Source organism: Bubalus kerabau, chromosome X (assembly GCF_029407905.1).
Source record: "Bubalus kerabau isolate K-KA32 ecotype Philippines breed swamp buffalo chromosome X, PCC_UOA_SB_1v2, whole genome shotgun sequence".
NCBI lineage: Eukaryota > Metazoa > Chordata > Mammalia > Artiodactyla > Bovidae > Bubalus > Bubalus kerabau.
Genome location: NC_073647.1, coordinates 64929288 through 64950894, shown reverse-complemented (window position 1 = coordinate 64950894; position 21607 = coordinate 64929288). Strand labels below are relative to the sequence as shown.

Genomic DNA, 21607 nt, shown 5'->3' with positions numbered 1-21607 from the left:
AATTTACTTGCTGACAGCTTTGGAAACTAGAAGTCCAAGAATAAGGTGTGAGCAGATTTGGTTTCTTGTGAGGGCTCTCCTGGCTTGCAGATGGCGAGCTTCTCCCTGCATCCTTACATGATCGTTCCTCCAGTGTATACCCATCTCTGGTGTGTCTTCCTGTCACCAAGTATACGTTTGTCTAGGATACCAGTCAGACTCATTAGGGTCTAACCATATGACCTCTGCTGACCTTAAGGTCCTGCACCAAAAACAACCACATTTTGAGATAATGGGGCTTAGACATTAAACATGTGGAAATATGGGGGGTCCATAATTCAGTCCTCAGAAGGGGTAAATCTTCATAACCTTCATTTGGCAATGGATTCGTAAATATGATGATAAAAGCATCAGTAACAAAAGAAGAAACAGATACATTGAATTTCTTTTATTTATTTATTTATTTTTTACACATATATATTTATGTATTTTTTAATATATTTATTTTAATTGGAGGGTAATTACTTTACAATACATTGAATTTCATAAAAATCAAAAAACATTAACAAGACAGTGAAAGCACAACCTAGAAAATAGGATAAGAATCTTATGGTATGCATATATCTAATAAAGGTCTAGTATCCAGAACACATGAAAAACATTTACAACTCAACAAGTAGCCAAGGAATCTGAATGAGAAATGAGCATAGAATGTGAATACAAATTTTTCCAAACAAGATATACAAATGTGCCATAAGGATGTGAAAATAAGCTTAACATCATTAGTCATTAGGGAAATACAAGGAAAAGCCACCACATGATGTCACAAAAAAAAAGATGAGTAAGTAGATTTTTTTAAAGTGAAATTCATAAAACATACTTACAAGGACGTAGAGGCATTGGGATCCCTGTACATTACTGTTGGGAAATGCCAAAGAATGTTCAAACTACTACACAAATGCACTCATTTCACATGCTAGCAAGGTAATGGTCAAAATCCTTCAAGCTAGGTTTCAACAGTATGTGAACTGAGACTTCTAGATTTACAAGCTGGATTTACAAAGGGCAGAGGAATCAGAGATTAAGCTGCCAATATCCATTGGATCATAGAAAGAATTCCATAAAAACATCTACTTATGTTTCACTGACTATGCTAAAGCCTTTCCTTATGTGGATCACAAGAAACTATAGAAAAACTTAAAGAGACAGAAATACCAGACCATCTTACTTGCCTCCAGAAAAACCTATATGTAGATCAAGAAGCAACAGTTAGAACCGGACATGGAATAACTGACTGGTTCTAAACTGGGAAAGGAGTACATAAAGGCTGTATAATGTCACCCTGCTTATTTAACTTATATGTAGAATACATCATGGGAAATGCTGGACTGGATGAAGACAAGCTGGAATCAAGACTACCGAGAGAAATACCAATAACCTGAGATATGCAGATGACACCACACTTACAGCAGAATGCAAAGTGGAACTGAAGAGCCTCTTGATGAAAGTGAAACAGGAGAGTGAAAAAGTTGGCTTAGAACTCAACACTCAAAAAACTAAGATCATGGCATTTGGTCCCATCACTTAATGGCAAATAGATGGGGAAACAATGGAACAGTGAAAGATTTATTTTCTTGAGCTCCAAAATCACTGCAGATGGTGACTGCAAACATGAAATTAAAAGATGCTTGCTCCTTGGGAGAAAAGCTATGACAAACCTAGACAGTGAATTAAAAAGCTGAGACATTACTTTGATGACAAAAGTCCATATAGTCTAAGTTTTGCCAGTAGTCATGTATGGATGTGAGAGTTGGACCATAAAGGAGGCTGAGCGCCGAAGAATTGATGCATTTGAACTGTGGTGTTGGAGAACACTCTTAAGACTCCCGTGGAATGCAAGGAAATCAAACCAGTCAATGCTAAAGGAAATCAACCCTGAATGTTCACTGGAAGAACTGATGCTGAAACTGAAGCTCCAATACTTCGGCCACCTGATGCGAAAAGCCAGCTCACTGGAATAGACTCTGATGCTGGGAAAGATAGAAGGCAGGAGGAGAAGGGGACAACAGAGGACGACATGGTTGGATGGCATCACCAACTCTATGGACATGAGTTTGAGCAAACTCTGAGAGATGGTGAAGGAAAGGGAAGCTTGGCGTGCTGCAGTCCATGGGATTGCAAAAAGTCAGATACAACTGAGTGGCAGAATAACTGAACAACAGCAAGTAGCTGTAAAAAAGAGCCTGAAAGCTCCTGAAAAAGGGAAAAGCCTTATGGTTGTCTCATCAATTCCACTATTAGCTATATAAGCCAAAGAATTAGAAGTATTTGTTCAAACAAAAGGTAACAAAAAGTTCTATCCCCATGTTCATAGCAGCCCGAACCGAAATGGGAACCCAAATGGGAAACATCCCAAGGATCCACCAACTTGTCCTCAACTTGTTTCACATTCATAAACAAAAGTGACCCTCTGTACACGGGCATAGCATTCAGCCACAAAAAGGAATGAGAGAGGCCAGACACAAAAGGTCACATATTGTAAGATTTTATTTCACTCAGCTATCTAGAAAATATAAGTTCATAGAGGTAAACAGAAGATTATAGTTACCAGAGCCTGGTTGCAGTGAGGGGGAAATGGAAAAGGACTGATTACTGGCATGGGGTTTCCTTTGGAGTGATGATGTATTTAGGGATAACAGAGAGAATGGCTGAGAAGCATTGTGAACGTACTAAATGCCTGTGACATTCACCACAATAGTGCAATCATATTTTTAAACATAAAAAGCGCTTATTGGCTTAAGACTTCTGCAAATAGATTGGGAATTGACTTCAACAAATACTGGGCTGAATCCTCCTGCAATGTGGGAGACCTGGGTCTGATCCCTGGATCTGGAAGATCCACTGGAGAAGGGAATGGCTACCAACTCCAGTACTCTAGCCCAGAGAATTTCATGGACTGTGTAGTCCATGGGGTCGCAAACAGTCGGACATGACATGACTGAATGACTTTCACTTTCACTTTTCAGCAAATGCTGAAATGCATGCTTTAGGAAAACGCTTTGAACATAATACCGGGGAACAAAAGAGAGGAATACTTGAAGATATCACTAAGTTTTTAAAAGATGCCCCTATAGTGTTAAGGGAGCTACTGAAGAGAGCCAATAGATGTATTTGCCTCAAGAATTTTATGACTGTAGTGTTTCAGTGCTCCAGATCATAGCAGCCATTCTCCTAAAATATCCCCTAGTGGGCATACGCACTCAGACATATGGCTCATAAAGTTAAATTGAGTCTTTGTCACTTAGAAATGGGCTTGACAGCTTGGGACCCAATGGACTATCCCCATTGAAAATACTGAGTATGAGTTAGGTAAAACAAAACAAGGCCTGTATAAGGGGTGAAATCTATACTGCATAAGTTCTATATAGGGCAAGGTTGATTATCTTCACTGTGTCTCCTACTAAAGGCCATAACTCCCAAATACCATCACCTGGGAGATGGAGTGGGTAAACATTTAATATATGAATTTGGGAGGGGGTGTCACTGTTTAGTGTAGAGCAGGTGATTAGTCCAGTCATGAAAAGAAGTCTCTCTTCATTTCTCGGAGCCTTGAAGTGAATTGGGGAGCCCTGATGTATCCCTTTTCAGCTCCTATTTTTACTCCTTCCACTCTCCAGTCTCCATTCTCGAGGCATCCATGTCAATGTGTGTGTTCTTTTCTAAGTAACTTTAGCAACATTAAAACCTGCAAATTATCCTTCTGTCTCTCACAGGAGGTTGAAACAGTTGCTCATATATGATCTATACACTTTATCTTTTTTTTCTTTATATACACATATATTTATATATATATATAAAATAAATGTATAATAATATATATGTGTAATATATATATATATATATTATTGATGTATAGTTGCCTTGCAAAGTTCTAGGTGCACAGCAAGGTGATTCAGTTATACATATACACATATATTATTTTTCAGTTTATTTTCCATTATAGTTATTTCAAGAGACTGACAAAGGGACTACAGTTCCCAGTGCTATATAGAAAAACTTTGTTGGTTTTTGCACATCTTTTTTTAAAATTAGAAATCTAGCATTCTATTCATACTAAGTCAAACAAGTGGAATCAAAATGTCATAAATTTTTTAATTAGGCAAACATTAATAAGTTTTCTAAAATATATATTATACATACTAGTGAGTAACTATTATTCACTTAACATCATTGTACAATGAGTGGTCAACACAAAAGTAGTAGAATTCTATATCACCAAAGCTACCATTTAATAGAAAAACCTGACACATATCAGAATTATCTTAGAATTTTTTGAAAAATGCCAAGGTATTGCTTTTATTCTCCAAAGCTACAGCTATGTTGCTAATGAGCAGCCATGCTTAAAATCAACTGGACCATATGATGATCTTTTAGTTTTATGTAGTGTGTTTCATTTTTTTCTATTTCATATTCAGTGGTCCCGTTTAATTCAGTTTATGTTTTCCAATTTCTCCATCTCTTACCTTTGATGTTCCTTCTCAAGCCTTTATGAACTTTTTAAAGTAAGTGTATCTCTGATGACTTGAGCTGACACAAGGTAGCAACTGGGGACCACACCCAGTTTCCCATACCCCAGGGTGCCGCCTATAGGGACATTGCCATTTCGTTTTTGCAATGGTGCAATGTAAAGGACAGAGAAGGCAATGGCACCCCACTCCACTACTCTTGCCTAGAAAATCCCATGGAAGGATGAGCCTGGTACGCTGCAGTCCATGGGTCGCTAGGAGTCGGACACAACAGAGTGACTTCACTCACTTTTCACTTTCATGCATTGGAGGAGGAAATGATAACCCACTCCAGTACTCTTGCCTGGAGGAGTCCAGGGATGGGGAGCCTGGTGGGGTGCCGTCTATGGGGTCACACAGAGTCGGACATGACTGAAGGTACTTAGCAGCAGCAGCAGCAATGTGAAGGAAGGGACTCCTGAGGGCTCCAAGTATGACCTGGAGCAGGAAGGCTTCCGTGCAATCTGAAAGCCTTGATCACTCATTGGACGGTGGTCATGCCAATCCTTGCCTCCTGGCAAATGAGCTTAGAGCTGGCGCTGGAGGAAGTGGTCGTGGTTGACCCTTCCAGCTCCACCTACCGTCGCCAGCCCATCAGGGTCTTTCCCGCCTTGTCCGCGGCCAGCTCAGCTTCGGTCTTGGTGGGCCGGTCTGTGGGCCACTCCCTCACCATTCCTGTTGTGGGGCCCACACCAGCAAGTTGCAGACACCTGTTCCCTGTGCAGCCGACGTCTCTGCTGTCCCCACCCCCACCCTGCGGTCCCACTGCCAACAGCGTCTCCTCAGCGCAACACACTGCCCGGTGGCCGCCATCTTCCCCACAGACCTCACTGCAGGACAATCACTGTCTGGCACGTCTCTCCTGCCATGTCTGCCAGAGAGGAGAACGATTGGATCCCAGGTGGCCCGGATAGAGCTGGTGGCGGGGCGGGCCGCGACCCCAGTCTTCTTGGGGTCCAAGCATCAGCTTGGGAGGGGACGGAAGGAGTCGAGGAGGCCACGGCTCTTCTGGCTTCCTTGGAGGTCTCCAGAGCCCTTCCCGGGGAGCAGGGTTCGCCACAGGCCGCAGTGGAAGCGGAATGTGGTAGACAGCCGTTACAGGAGGAGGAGATGGAGGAAGCTGTAGAGATGCAGGAGGACAAGGAAGAGGGTGAGATTGATTTCGACTTGGAGGAGGAGGAGCACCTGTCTGGAGAGGGCGAGGAAGAGGAGGACGAGAAGGAGCAGGAGGGTGCGGCAGGTGTTACAGGCCTTGGGTTCTGCATGGAGACGTTTGGGCCCCTGTTCCGGAGTCACCTCGACTCCTTTCTACGCAATTTCCATAACAACAGACATGTCCTGTTCCGGCCTCCCACTGACCGCCTGATGGCCAGGGGCCTCTCCCAGCCACCCTCGGATCCTGGAAAAGGTCCGGTGCCTCCTCAGGAGCAGGAAGACGTGGGAGAGGGAGGCAGAGTCTTGCAGGGTGAGTACCCGGTGGAGGGCGCTCCACCCTGCGAGCTGCAGGATCCTGCGGAGGGGGTTGCTTCCTAGAAGACAGAGGCACCAGCAGTGAAGGCCGAGTTCTGGGCGAGCAAGCCCTGACTGCTGCCTCTGAGACTGGGAGGTTGAGGCCTGTGATCCCGGAGGGGCTGAGGCGGGCAAGTGGTGGCTGAGCCCTTGTGGGGCCATTGAGCTCAAAGGCAGGTAGGTCTCTAGCTGTCGTGCAGTGGGTCAGAACTCTCAAAAACCTCCGAGCACAATTGACACAAGTGGAAGCCCAGTTCTGTAGACCTTCATGGTCTCGAGAAAAAGCATGCTGCCTTCTACCAACCTAGAGGCAAACAAGTGGCATCCCTCCCTTTTGGTCAACGGCTTTAACAAATGTGAATATTCTCGGTAGGAGGATCTGAGAAAATGATGACATAGCACAGGGGCACTTTTCAGCGACTGAGGAATCTGTGAGCATCCCCATAGAATTTGTCTTTAAGTCAAAGGAGCATTTTTTTCCATTGAAGTTCCTACAAACCCATACAAAATGGTATCATTATCAAATGATTCGGATCCCTTCTCCAAAGGGGCCAGAAATAATCAGAGAGATCTGTGTGCCGATCGACTGGAAAGAGGGGGAAAATGTTTATGAAAATTGTCAAGCAGCAGACATGATGGGAGGCTAGAAATGTATCCAGGTATTATTTCTTGTTTCTTTTATTAAACCTATTTCTCTTCTCTCAGGCCTAGACTCTGCTGCTGATTTTCAGTTGGGATATTTTCCCTGCCAACTTTCGACCCCAATGTCTGCATCACTTTGCCCCAATGATGACGGTGAGGATCAGTATGAAAACACTGATGAAGAGGAAGAGGCTGGAAAGGAAAAACCTGAAGGACTCTGAATGGATGTGGTCTCAGCAAAAAGCAGCTCTGGATAATACAGGTATTATTGTATAGGCTTTCGTAGGACATAACCATTCCTGACACATACCTGTTAAAAACAGCTTTATATTTTTTAATTTTTCTTCTGTAAAGTAAATAAGAAAATTGTTGAAATTTAATTTTGGAAAAACAGTTTATTGTTAATAATGAATTCTAGATAATGTAGGAGGCAGTGTGTTCTGAAATGTATTTCATTTATAGCCACAAGTCCTTTGTCCTGTAGCTTTAAGTCTACTACAGATGGGAAATTTACCAGACCTGGAAATGGAGACCAGTGCTTGTTTAGAGAATGGTCACCAGAAGCAGCAGCTACAGTGACTAGGCCATGCATTAGCTGGGTCATCATCACCTGGCCACAGAATTGTAGTCTCTTGTACTGGCAATGACTTGGAGAAAACGATTCCTTACAAAGTAGTGAGATGTTAAGGGTTTCAAGAGAACTGCACTTCAGGATTGATTCACAAATATTAGTTCAATTTAGATTTTTTATTCAAAAGAAAAGGAAACTAGTCTCAGTAATATTATTGGCTGTCACTGAGTTGGTAATTAAATCTTTGTTTCGCTTTCCTCTATTCATTCATCTTTTAGTCTCTCTCACTCATTCTCTCACTCTTTCTTAGTTTTCATGCATGTGGATGTTTGATAAAGCCTTATCCTCATTTTACACATGTGGAAACTGAAGGTCTGGAAATATAAGGGATTGATGATTTGTGCAAGGGAACACCAGTTTTTAAGGTGGAATGACTTATTTAAATCACAGTGTGGCCTTTCAAGGAAACAGCAAGCATTTATAGTGGTGGGCAAGAGGGAGATAAGTTTTGCGTGAGCAATGATGTGCACCCTGATCACCAAGGGTCTGAGTTACAAGAAGAAAACATTGAGAAAACAGATGTAGATAGTGTTGACTCATATTTAGAAAGTCACTGCATGTTATTCAGGTACAATTGTTAACTGGCTCTTATTTCATCCTACAGTGGGAAGGCATAGAAAAAGCAGACAGCAAAAGAAAAGATGAATCTGTTCTTCATGGATATTCTTGTTTTCATTAGCCTGAAATACTAATTTTGTTGCAAAGTTTCAATGCCCCAAAGTGGTATTAACTACTGACATCTGACTTTACTCTTACATTTTACAGATAATTTGTTAGTATTGTTCACATTGGAAATAAAAGCTTGTTTGAAACTAATAAGCTGTAGTTTTTTTTTTTTTCCCATAAATACCACTGACTCAAATCTATCATTCTTCTATATATTTTGGCCCACCTTACTGTCACTGAAAGGGATTTCTTTCCGCTATTTGTCAAGCCTGTTTTAAATCCTTTTATTGCAGCCCCAAATAAATTAAAATATACGATTGTAAATAATTTGCGTGATGGTGCCCTAGCCTCTACTATATTTTATTGAAAGGAACTGATGGATGACGTAGCTTGCCTGGAACAGCAGCATCAGCATCAGCATCAGCTGGGAACTTGTTTGCAATGCACATTCTCAGACCCTGCTCCAGACCTACTGAGTTGGAAATTCTGAGGGTGGGCCGCTAGCCATCAGGGTTTTACAGTCCTCCAGGTGCTACTGAAGCACACTGAAGTTTCAGAACCACTGCTTTAGAGCAGGGGGGGAAAGGTTTACTACACCCACTGCAGGATCATCCTTAATTCACTGACTTGGTACTGTTGCAGGTAAACTAAACAGGGTGGTAAGATCTGGACTTAGGAAGACACTAGAATTCTCAGGGGCTTGAGACACAAAGAGGGGTGTGTGAGTGTCCTAAGGTTACCGTAACAAATTGCCACAAACCAGATGGCTTAAGACAACAGAAATACGTTATCTCAGTTCTGGAGGCCAGAAGTCTGAGGTCAAGGTATCAGCAAGGGTGGTCCCTTCCGGAGGCACTGAGGGAGAATCTGTTTCACGCCACTCTCCTACTTTCTGGTGGTTGCTGTCAGTCGTTGGCATCTCCATCGTCACATAGCGTTTTCCCCTGTCTGTTTCTTTGTCCTTTCTCTTCTCATAAGGATATCAGTCACACTGAATTAAGGACCCACCCTAATCCAGTATGACCTCATCTTAACTATTATACCTGCAAATATCCTAGTTCCAAAGAATGTCACATTTACAGGTTCAAGGGGTAAAACTTCAACATATCTTTTTAGGGGGACAAAATACAGCTTATAGCAAGGGGCAAAGGTTCAGGGGTCGAAGTGACAACTAGATAAAACCTACTTCTGAAAGGGGAAAGGCATTATGATACCATACATATGTGAAGTTTAAAAAGATGCAACAGTTCTTGTATCGATTATAGGTTCATATATTTGTAGTAAAAGGTATAACTAGGAGTGATGCATACATATGTAGCATGCAGAAAGGTGTGTATGAAAACAATAACCTTATTTAGGACAGTGGTTAAATCTTATTCAATAGAGGGAGATTTCAACTGGGGAGAGGTATAATGGGTTTAAATTTTATTTGTAATCTTTTGTTTTTAAGATGAGCGATGGTTGCATGCGTGTAGTAATCTCTGTACCTTGATCTAGGTCTGAAATATCTCCTCATCTAAAGAAAATTGAAAGGAGAAATGGGCCTAATATCTGGAACTTACTGAAGGAAAACTGTAAAGTGCTATTTGAGCAGAGTAGCGAGGATCAGAGGAGAGAACCAGGGGTTTGGGGTAGAAGGCCTTATTTCTGTATTTAGTTCAGGCCACTTGAATGCTCGCTAGTTAGCAGCAATACCTTTTCCTATTTTCTGTGCTAGTTCATCTCATATCCTTGAGTATATTAACATTATTTATTAATGTTTCTCCCCGACTCCCTAAAGTGTGAGCTTCGGAACTCTAGGCTTCTATGCGTCTCTTCTAAAGCATTGTGGTTTCTTCTTCATAGGTGCTTCATAAAGGTTTGTTAAAGTGAAGTTAGTGTAAGGTATCCACAACCCTTTTCCATGACTGTGGTTTTGTCATTTAAAAATGTATTATCACAGAGTATTACTTATGGCTAGAACAAAGAAAAAAGGCACAAGACCTTTTTTCATTGTTGCTTAATGAAATAACAGTCCAAGTAGAAATTTATCCATGTAGTGTCACTTGGACTGCAAGGAGATCCAACCAGTCCATTCTGTAGGAGATCAGCCCTGGGATTTCTTTGGAAGGAATGATGCTAAAGCTGAAACTGCAGTACTTTGGCCACCTCATGCGAAGAGTCGACTCATTGGAAAAGACTCATGCTGGAAGGGATTGGGGGCAAGAGGAGAAGGGGACGAAAGAGGATGAGATGGCTGGATTGCATCACTGACCCAATGGACGTGAGTCTGAGTGAACTCCGGGAGTTGGTGGTGGACAGGGAGGGCTGGCGTGCTGCGATTCATGGGGTCGCAAAGAGTCGGACATGACTGAGCGACTGATCTGGTCTGATCTGATCTGAGGGTCACTTGAAAGGCTTCAGATTGGTTGTTTGGCTCATGCCATGCTAGGAGTGTGTGTGTGTGTGTGTGTGTGTGTGTGTGTGTTTGTGTGTATTTCTGTATTAATATAGTTAATGTAATGTAATTCAATCGTGTCCAACTCTTTGCAACCTTGTGGAATGTAGGCCTCCAGGCTCCTCTGTCCATAGGAGTGTCTCACTGGCCCAGTGAGAATACTGGAATGAGTTGGCATTTCCTCTTGAAGGGGGTCTTCCCGAGCCAGGGATTGAACCTGCATCTCACGGGTCTCCTGCATTGCAGGCAATTGCTTAACACTGAGCCACCCATGTATAGCCATAGTTAATACGAAAGGCCCTTATGTGGGCTTAAGAATTTTTGGAGGTTCACTGGAAACAAAAAACACCTCCTTTTGAGATAAGCCTTTTTTGGTGCATACTCTTGAGTCCATGTCCCTGCCTCTCATTATGGTCCAGGTACCTAGGGCCCTGAATTTACTCCCCAAGTGGCCCCATGTCCCCAGCCCCAAGAGGCATGTGTGTGCCTCTTCACTGAGTCTGTGCTTCTGAGGGTTGAGTGGCACAGTCAGTGCTATACTCTTAGGACTGAGAGAAATCTAAGAGGTGGTGGCTTTGTATACAGGCCACAGGACAAGTAGGCCACATTATCCACATAGATGTACGTGACGCCTCTCATGGTGAGGGAGGAACCTCAGCCTTGCTTCACTGAAGGTTGCTGAAGCTCTAACATGTCAGGCTTCTCTGGGTCTCTGAGAGATGGTCCCTAAATCAGGTCAGGGACAAACCCTTTCCTGTTACTCTGGGTGTTTGTGGGTTTCCCTATTTTCACATGTATTGAATATATTCTCACTGAGTCCTTCAGCCTTGAAAATTTGGGGCTTCTTTAGGATAAGACCTGTCTTGTACCTATCTGCCTCAGCCAGGAAAGGTTAGGGTGTTTTGATCTTTTCTTTGGTTATGGCTCCATCTTCTGAAAGGATGTGATCCAAAACTCTCCTTTATTCCACTACCTGGGAGATTACCATTGGGAGAAAAAGAAGGGGGTATGGTGGGTGCCAGAGATGGAAATGATTTTCTGTTACCACTTAGGGATAGTTTAATGATACTACAGTTAGTGATGAAGAATCACTGTACTCTAAGCTCCCTATTTTCAGATGCTTGTAACTGCAAGGAATACAAAGGAGTACACATTCAAAACTCTTAACATGGCAGGGCTCTTGGAAAATGATGTTTTGTGAAATGTGGTATTATTAAGTCCTCTGTGATATGAATCACATAGTATTATAGCATAGGTTTTGAGGCATGAAATTTACATTTCTTAGAAGTCTAAGCAATGGTTTATGTGCGCTTAGATGAGGAATTGATCTCATCACCAAATCCATGAAGAAAATCAGTTTAAAACTATTCCAAGAGGCACCTAAAACTTAGCTCTTTTTCTCTCCCTCTCATTCAATTTGTTATGTACTCCAGTGCCTTTATTTCCATTTCCCACCATATTTTAGTCCCCATCAGTTCCTTATCAATTATGAACTATTTCGTATATACAGAAGATAATACAGCATATATGTAAGGTATATCATAATAATATAAAAACCTGTTTACCCATCACACAGCTTGAAAATTAGGACATAGCCAATGCTTTTGAATCCTACCTGTGCCCTCCATGATTCACTTTCTCATTCCTTCCCAGAGGTAACAACTATCTTGAACTTTATTAATAATTCACTTATTTATACATTCACTGCATGGACATGTTCCTTCAAATTACATTATTTCTTGTCCATTTTGGAGTGTATGCAAATATAATTATCCTAGATGTATTACTTGTGTTTCTCCCCTCCCCCATCACCCTGTGTTGGTGAGATTTATGTATATTGATGTGTACAACTTATAAGTCAGTTTTCATTGCTGTACAGTTATCCATCATATGAAAATCCCACAATGTGTCTATTTCCTGTTTGTGCACATATGGGTTGTTTTCATTTTTATCTTTTTGCAAATCATTGTGCAGTGGACTTTCTCATTCATATTCCCTGATGCCCATCCATGAGAGTTTCTCTCGATTCTCAGTTGAGGGCAATTTTATACACAATGCCCCCCAACCAAGGAACATTTGATAATGTCTGGAAACATTTTTGGTCGTCATAACCGAGGATGTGCTGCTGGCACCTAGTGGGTAGAGGCCAGAGACACTGCTAAGTACCCTACAATGGACAGGACAGTCCACAACGCAGAATTGTCTCTTCCAAAATGTCAACAGTTGAGAAGCCCTGATCTCCAGTACATTCATAGACATGAAAGTCCTGGATCACAGTGTGCGCCCAAGTACTGTTGCAGGGCAAAGCCAGTTCTGACCCCATGCTGGAGCTGTTCCTTTGACTTGTTTTTCATTGCTTTTGTTCTAGTCATACACAATGGCTGCCTCAGAGAACCCTGCCCCTCTGCCTAACTGTTAAACTAAACTGCTTTTATTCAAGACCCTATCCACATGTGGATGACTGAAAGGAAGAAGTTCAACATCTGCTTCCCGAGGCCTGCCATTCGAAGAGATATTGACAACATTTATGGGCTTTTCACTTTGTTTCCTCACCTCCTCCCACCTGATCTATAAAGGAATCTTGTATCCAGACCCTGATAAGATGGTTATTTTGAGACATTAGTCAGCCATCTGATAGGTCAGATGGCTTTCCAGATAAAATCGCATTCCTTGCCTCAACACCTTATCTCTGATTCGTTAGCCCATCGTGCAGGGAGCAGAGCAAGCTTGGGCTCAGGAACAGTTCAACTGTACCTGTTGTTGATTAGTCGTTAAGTCATGTCCGACTCTTTTGTGACCCCCATATACTGTAGCCTGCAAGGCTCCCCTGATCATGGAATTTCCCAGGCAAGAATACTGGAGTGGGTTGCCATTTCCTTCTCCAGGGGATCTTCCTGGCCCAGGGATCAAACTTGCATGTCCTGCATTGGCAGGTGGATTCTTTACTGCTGAGCCAGCAGGGAAGCCCCTCAACTTTACTAGGTAATCTCAAGTATCTTTCAAAATGATTGTACCGGTTTATATTCCCAATAGCAGGAAATGAGAATTCTACTTGCTCCACATTCTTGCCTACTTAGAGCATAATTACTGTCATTATCTTTTTTAAGTCGTAAGATTTTTGTTTTGTTTTTAATATTTATTTGACTGCGTTGGGTCTTGGTTGTGGCAGGTGGGATCTTTGTTCCAGTGCGCGTTGTGGCACGTGGGCTCAGTAGTTGCAGCTCTCTAGTTGTGAGACGTGGGCTTAGCTGCTCAGCAGCATGTGGGATCTTAATTCCCTGTGTGCATGTCTGATTAGTCATTCAGTTGTGTCTGACTCTTTGAGACCCATTGGACTGTAGTCCTCCAGGCTCCTAAATCCCCAAATATTGGGATTCTCCAGGCAATAATACTGGAGTGGGTTGCCATGCTCTCCTCCAGGAGATCTTCCTGACCCAGGGCTCGAAGCTGCATCTCCTGTGTCTCCTGCACTGAAGGAGGATTCTTTTTACCCACTCACTAGCTGTTGGGAAAGCCCCTTAGTTCCCTGACCAGTGACCAAACCTGCTTTTCCTGCATTGCCAGGCAGGTTCTTAACCATCAACAACCAGGGAAGTCCCAACAATATATACTATATGAGGCCATTGTTAAGGGCCGCCCTGGTGGCTTAGATGGTAAAGAATCTGCTTGCAGTGCAGGAGACCTGGGTTCAATCTCTGTGTCAGTCTGTCCTCTGGAGAAGGGAATGGCTAACCACTCCCGCATTCTTGGGGCTTCCTTGGTGGCTCCGATGGTAAAGAATCTGCCTGCGATGCAGGAGATCTGGCTTTGATCCCTGGGTCAGGGAGAACCACTGGAGAAGGGAATAGCAACTTCACTCCAGGATTCTTGCCTGGAGAATTTACAAAATTAAAAACTGGCCTGCATAAATAGATGATACGAGTATACAAAACAGCTGGGGGTATGAAGAAAAAGAATGAGAGACTTGTGGGAGGTGGTCATTTTTATTTAACTCAGGTATTTACAAGTTAAAGAACTCTTTTCCTGAATAATACCACATAACTGGCATAATCAGGAGGGTGGGAAGCGAGGAAGCCACTGGACTACTCTGTTTCTGCTGAGACCATCACAGATTTTGGCTGCGAGACCACACTGACTCCTTCTCCATCTATACAGTCAAAGTAGATGTCTCATGCCTTGCCTTTTGATACCCACAAAGCGAGGAACTGTACCCCGGGACCTCTATGGTCACTGATGCAAAAGAAGTGAAATTTTATGAGCCCACACTCACTAACAGAAAACAGAAACCACAGGAGAATCACGGAATACACCTCATTCTCCTTCCAAGTCTCACGGGTGTTTCTTATCTACTTGGAAGAAGCTTATAGTCATGGAATCTAGGCCATCCAGGCAAGACGTCAGGAAAGGGAGACTTGGTTTCCAACTTCTATCAAGACTTACCTGGTGTAATTGGGATTGGGATGGAGTCAGGTGAGCTAATCTATGACATTTGCCCCAGGATGTAAAACTGAAGGTGGAGATGCCAGTTTGGAGGCCATGGTAGTAGTCCACCTGAGAGATGATGGTGTCTTGGATCAGGGTGACAAAAGCAAAGGTAGTTAGGAAGTGGTTGGATTTACATTTTACTCAGAAAACAGGACTTGCCTGTACATTATGGCAGGGTTGAGGGAAAGATAAAAAAGTCTGAGGATTAATATATCCTTTCACTCCTGTCCTAGACATCCAGTTTTCTTTGCAAACCCTCAAGCCTGGTCTAGGAGCCCCTCTGATGTATATCACCATATCATGTGTTTGGGAATTCCTTGTTTCATCATCTGTATTTCTACTACACAGTCATATCCCCAGGGGTCGATGTATGTGACCCTCTGTACATGGGCATAGCATTCAGCCGCAAAAAGGAATGAGAGAGGCCAGACACAAAAGGTCACATATTGTAGGATTTTATTTCTCTCAGCTATCTAGAAAATGTAAGTTCATAGAGGTAAACAGAAGATTAGTAGTTATCAGAGCCTGGTTGCAGTGAGGGGGAAATGGAAAAGGACTGATTACTGGCATGGGGTTTCCTTTAGGAGTGATGATTTATTTAGGGACAACAGAGAGAATGGCTGAGAAGCATTGTGAACGTACTAAATGCCTGTGACATTCACCACAATAGTGCAATCATATTTTTAAACATTAAAAAGCACTTATTGGCTTAAGACTTCTGCAAATAGATTGGGAATTGACTTCAACAAATGCTGGGCTTCCTTTGGGGCTCAGCTGGTAAAGAATCCTCCTGCAATGTGGGAGACCTGGGTCTGATCCCTGGATTTGGAAGATCCACTGGAGAAGGGAATGGCTACCCACTCCAGTACTCTAGCCCGGAGAATTCCATGGACTGTGTAGTCCATGGGGTCGCAGACAGTCGGACATGACGTGACTGAGGGACTTTCACTTTCACTTTTCAGCAAATGCTGAAATGCATGCTTTAGGAAAATGCTTTGAACATAATTCCGGGGAACAAAATAGAGGAATACTTGAAGATATCACTAAATTTTTAAAAGATGCCCCTATAGGGTTAAGGGAGCTACTGAAGAGAGCCAATAGATGTATTTGCCTCAAGAATGTTATGATTGTGGTGTTTCAGTGCTCCAGATGATAGCAGCCACGCTCCTAAAATATCCCCTAGTGGGCATAGGCACTCAGACATATGGCTCATAAAGTTAAATTGAGTCTTTGTCACTTAGAAATGGGCTTGACAGCTTGGGACCCAATGGACTATCCCCATTGAAAATATTGAGTATGAGCTAGGTAAAAGAAAACAAGGCCGGTATAAGGGGTGAAATCTATAATGCATAAGCTCTATATAGGGCAAGGTTGATTATCTTCACTGTGTCTCCTACTAAAGGCCATAACTCCCAAATACCATCACCTGGGAGATGGAGTGGGTAAACATTTAATATATGAATTTGGGAGGGGGTGTCACTGTTTAGTGTAGAGCAGGTGATTAGCCCAGTCATGAAAAGAAGTCTCTCTTCACTTCTCGGAGCCTTGAAGTGAATTGGGGAGCCCCGATGAATCCCTTTTCAGCTCCTATTTTTACTCCTTCCACTCTCCAGTCTCCATTCTCGAGGCATCCATGTCAACTTGTATGTTCTTTTCTAAGTAACTTTAGCAACATTAAAACCTGCAAAGTCTCTTTCTGTCTCTCAAAGGAGGTTGCAACAGTTGTTCATATGTGATCTATGCACTTTATCTTTTTTTCTTTATATTTACATATATATAAAGAAAATAAATAAATAAATAAATATATGTGTGTATATATATACGTACTATTGATGTATAGTTGACTTACAAAGTTCCAGGTGCACAGCAAGGTGATTAAATTATACATATACACATATATTATTTTTCAGTTTGTTTTCCATTATAGGTATTTCAGGAGATTGACAAAGGGACTACAGTTCCCAGTGCTATATAGTAAAACTTTGTTGGTTGTTGCACACCTTTTTTTTTAAATTAGAAATCTAGCATTCTATTCATACTAAGTCAAACAAGTGGAAGCAAAATGTCATAAATTTTTTAGTTAGGCAAACATTAATAAGTTTTCTAAAATATATATTATACGTACTAGTGAGTAGCTATTATTCACTTAATACCATTGTTCCATGAGTGGTCAACACAAAAGTAGGAGAGTTCTATACCACCAAAGATACCATTTAATAGAAAAACCTGACACATATCAGAATTACCTTAGAATTTTTTGAAAAATGTCAAGGTATTGCTTTTATTCTCCAAAGCTACAGCTATGTTGCTAATGAGCAGCCATGCTTAAAATCAACTGGACCATATGATGACCTTTTAGTTTTACGTAGTGTGTTTCATTTTTTCTATTTCATATCCAGTGCTCCCGTTTAATTCAGTTTATGTTTTCCAATTTCTCCAGCTCTTACCTTTGATGTTCTTTCTCAAGTCTTTATGAACTTTTTAAAATAAGTGTATCTGTGATGACCTGAGCTGACACAAGGTGGCAACTGGGGACCACACCCAGCTTCCCATACCCCAGGGTGCCGCCTGTAGGGACATTGCCATTTCGTTTTTGCAATGGTGCAATGTAAAGGACAGAGAAGGCAATGGCACCCCACTCCACTACTCTTGCCTGGAAAATCCCATGGACGGATGAGCCTGGTACCCTGCAGTCCATGGGTTGCTAGGAGTCGGACACGACGGAGCGACTTCACTCACTTTTCACTTTCATGCATTGGAGGAGGAAATGGCAACCCACTCCAGTGCTCTTGCCTGGAGGATCCCAGGGATGGGGGAGCCTGGTGGGCTGCCGTCTATGGGGTCGCACAGAGTCGGACCCGACTGAAGCGACTTAGCAGCAACAGCAGCAGCAATGTAAAGGAAGGGACTCCTGAGGGCTCCAAGTATGACCTGGTGCTGGAAGGCTTCCATGCAATCTGAAAGCCTTGATCACTCATTGGACGGTGGTCATGCCAATCCTTGCCTCCTGGCAAATGAGCTTAGAGCTGGCGCTGGAGGAAGTGGTCGTGGTTGACCCTTCCAGCTCCACCTACCGTCGCCAGCCCATCAGGGTCTTTCCCGCCTTGTCCACCACCAGCTCAGCTTCGGTCTTGGTGGGCCGGTCTGCGGGCCACCCCCTCACCATTCCTGTTGTGGGGCCCACACCAGCAACTCGCAGACTCCTGTTCCCTGTGCAGCCGACGTCTCTGCTGTCCCCACCCCCACCCCGCGGTCCCACTGCCAACAGCGTCTCCTCAGCGCAACACACTGCCCGGCGGCCGCCATCTTCCCCACAGACCTCACTGCAGGACGATCACTGTCTGGCACGTCTCTCCTGCCATGTCTGCCATAGAGGAGCACGATTGGATCCCAGGTGGCCCGGATAGAGCTGGTGGCGGGGCGGGCCGTGACCCCAGTCTCCTTGGGGTCCAAGCATCTGCTTGGGAGGGGACGACAGGAGTCGAGGAGGCCACGGCTCTTCTGGCTTCCTTGGAGGTCTCCAGAGCCCTTCCCGGGGAGCAGGGTTGGCCACAGGCCACTGTGGAAGAGGAATGTGGTAGAGGGCCGTTAGAGGAGGAGGAGATGGCGGAAGACGTAGAGATGCAGGAGGACGAGGAAGAGGGTGAGATTGACTTCGATTTGGAGGACGTGGAGGAGGAGGAGCACCTGTCTGGAGAGGGCGAGGAAGAGGAGGACGACAGTGAGCAGGAGGGTGCGGCAGGGGTAATAGGCCTTGGGTTCTGCGTGGAGACGTTTGGGCCCCTGTTCTCGAGTCATGTCGACTCCTTGCTACACAATTTCCATGGCAACAAACGTGTCCTGTTCCGGCCTCCCACTGACCGCCTGATGGCCAGGGGCCGCTCCCAGCCACCCTCGGAGCCTGGAGAAGGTCCGGTGCCTCCTCAGGAGCAGGAAGACGTGGGAGAGGGAGGCAGAGTCTTGCAGGGTGAGTAGCCGGTGGAGGGCGCTCCACCCTGGGAGCTGCGGGATCCTGCGGAGGGGGTTGCTTCCTAGAAGACAGAGGAACCAGCAGTGGAGGCCGAGTTCTGGGCGAGGAAGCCCTGACTGCTGCCTCTGAGACTGGGAGGTTGAGGCCTGGGATCCCGGAGGGGCTGAGGCGGGCAAGTGGTGGCTGAGCCTTCAGGCCCTTGTGGGGCCATTGAGCTCAAAGGCAGGTAGGTCTCTAGCAGTCACGCAGTGGGTCAGAACTCTCACAAACCTCCGGGCACAGTTGACACAAGTGGAAGCCCAGTTCTGTAGACCTTCATGGTCTCGAGAAAAAGCATGCTGCCTTCTTCCAACCTAGAGGCAAACAAGTGGCATTCCTCCCTTTTGGTCAACGGCTTTAAAAAATGTGAATATTCCCGGTAGGAGGATCTGAGAAAATGATGACATAGCACAGGGGCACTTTTCAGCGGTTGAGAAATCTGTGAGCATCCCCATAGAATTTGTCTTTAAGTCAAAGGAACATTTTTTTTCCATTGAAGTTCCTACAAACCCATACAGAATGGTATCAGTATCAAATGATTCGGATCCCTTCTCCAAAGGGGCCAGAAATAATCAGAGAGATCTGTGTGTTTATCTACTGGAAAGAGGGGGAAAATGTTTGTGAAAATTGTCAAGCAGCAGACATGATGGGGGGCTAGAAATGTATCCAGGTATTATTTCTTGTTTCTTTTATTAAACCTATTTCTCTTCTCTCTGGCCTAGACTCTGCTGCTGATTTTCAGTTGGGATATTTTCCCTGCCATCTTTGGACCCCAATGTCTGCATCATTCTGCCCCAATGATGAGGGTGAGGATCAGTATGAAAACACTGATGAAGACGAAGAGGTTGGAAATGAAAAACCTGAAGGACTCTAAATGGATGTGGTCTAAGCAAAGAGCAGCTCTGGATAATACAGGTATTGCTGTATAGGCTTTCATATGACATAACCATTCCTGACACATACCCGTTACTAACAGCTTTATATTTTTAATTTTTCTTCTGTAAATAAGAAAATTGTTGATATTTAATTTTGGAAAAACAGTTTATTGTTAATAATATTTTCTAGATAATGTAGGAGGCAGTATGTTCTGAAATATATTTCATTTATATCCACAAGTCCTTTGTCCTGTAGCTTTAAGTCTACTACAGATGGGAAATTTACCAGACCTGGAAATGGAGACCAGTGCTTGTTTAGAGAATGGTCACCAGAAGCAGCAGCTACAGTGACTAGGCCATGCATTAGCTGGGTCATCATCACCTGGCCACAGAATTGTAGTCTCTTGTACTGGCAATGACTTTGAGAAAGCGATTCCTTACAAAGTAGTGAGATGTTAAGGGTTTCAAGAGAACTGAACTTCAGGATTAATTCACAAATATTAGTTCAAGTTAGATTTTTTTATTCAAAAGAAAAGAAAACTAGTCTCAGTAATATTATTGGTTGTCACTGAGTTGGTAATTAAATCTTTGTTTCGCTTTCCTCTATTCATTCATCTTTTAGTCTCTCTCACTCACTCTCTCAGTCTTTCTTAGTTTTCATGCATGTGGATGTTTGATAAAGCCTCATCCTCATTTTACACATGTGGAAACTGAAGGTCTGGAAATAGGAGGGATTGATGATTTGTGCAAGGGAACACTAGTTTTCAAGGTGGAATGACTTATTTAAATCACAGGGTGGCCTGTCAAGGAAACAGCAAGCATTTATAGTGGTGGGCAAGAGGGAGATAAGTTTTGCGTGAGCAATGATGTGCACCCTGATCACCAAGGGTCTGGGTTACAAGAAGAAAACATTTTTGTTTTCTCCTTGTTGAGAAAATAGATGTACATAGTATTGACTCATGTTTAGAAAGTCACTGCATGTTATTGAGGTACAATTGTTAACTGGCTCTTACTTCATCCTACAGTGGGAAGGCAGAGGAAGAAGCAGACAGCAAAGAAAAGATGAATCTGTTCTTCATGGATATTCTTGTTTTCATTAGCCTGAAATACTAATTTTGTTTCAAAGTTTCAACGCCCCAAAATGATATTAACTATTGACATCTGACTTTACTCTTGCCTTTTACAGAAAATTGATAGTATTGTTCACATTGAAAATAAAGCTTGTTTGAAATTAATTCTCCCTTAGCCCAGTCAAGTTGACACGAAAATTAACCATCATAATTCCTGTGGAGAATACTCACCCTGTACATTGCCCATGAGATGACATACTTACAGGATGATGACCTTCCCCGTATAACAAAGACAATTTGAACAAGTCCTAGGTGTCAGGGTGCTCTAACAAACACATTTGTTAACAAATGTATTTTCTTAATTAAGAATGAAATGGATAACATGTTTATAAAGTAGTCTTTCAAGGTAAGTTAGAGAAAAAGGTATTCTAAAGGCCAGTGACTAGAGGCCCATCCCTTTGTCTCAATTTATTCTGCTCCTGCCCAAGGTCAAGATTGATTATCTCTAACTTGGATCATTAACAGCCTCATTCTCTCTGATTTTCTGCACTTTCACTATGATGTGTCTAGGAGTGAATTTTTGTTTTTTATCTTGCCTAAAACTCACTGAGGTTTTAGAATCTGTGCTTTTCACTTGCTCTGAAAAATCCTTGGCCATCATTTTCTTCCCCATTTCTCTCTCCTGTCTTTCTGGGATTTGAATTAAACATATACTGTGTATCTCTTATCCTACTTTTTT

The 21607-nt window shown here is 43.1% G+C and overlaps 2 protein-coding genes across 2 annotated transcripts; both read left to right on the top strand.

Annotated features, from left to right (window-relative positions):
• The first annotated feature begins 5041 nt into the window (after nucleotides 1-5041).
• Nucleotides 5042-8030, top strand: LOC129640044 (uncharacterized). Its single transcript, XM_055565300.1, has 4 exons — nucleotides 5042-5185; nucleotides 5241-6009; nucleotides 6759-6957; nucleotides 7931-8030. The coding sequence occupies exons 1-3, from the start codon at nucleotides 5042-5044 to the stop codon at nucleotides 6914-6916; spliced, it is 1071 nt and encodes a 356-aa protein (XP_055421275.1). The 3' UTR covers nucleotides 6917-6957; nucleotides 7931-8030.
• Nucleotides 8031-14965: 6935 nt separating this feature from the next.
• Nucleotides 14966-21027, top strand: LOC129640043 (uncharacterized). Its single transcript, XM_055565299.1, has 4 exons — nucleotides 14966-15023; nucleotides 18033-18881; nucleotides 19646-19838; nucleotides 20824-21027. Exons 1-3 carry the CDS (start codon nucleotides 14966-14968, stop codon nucleotides 19795-19797), a joined length of 1059 nt encoding a protein of 352 aa, XP_055421274.1. The 3' UTR covers nucleotides 19798-19838; nucleotides 20824-21027.
• Nucleotides 21028-21607: the final 580 nt, after the last annotated feature.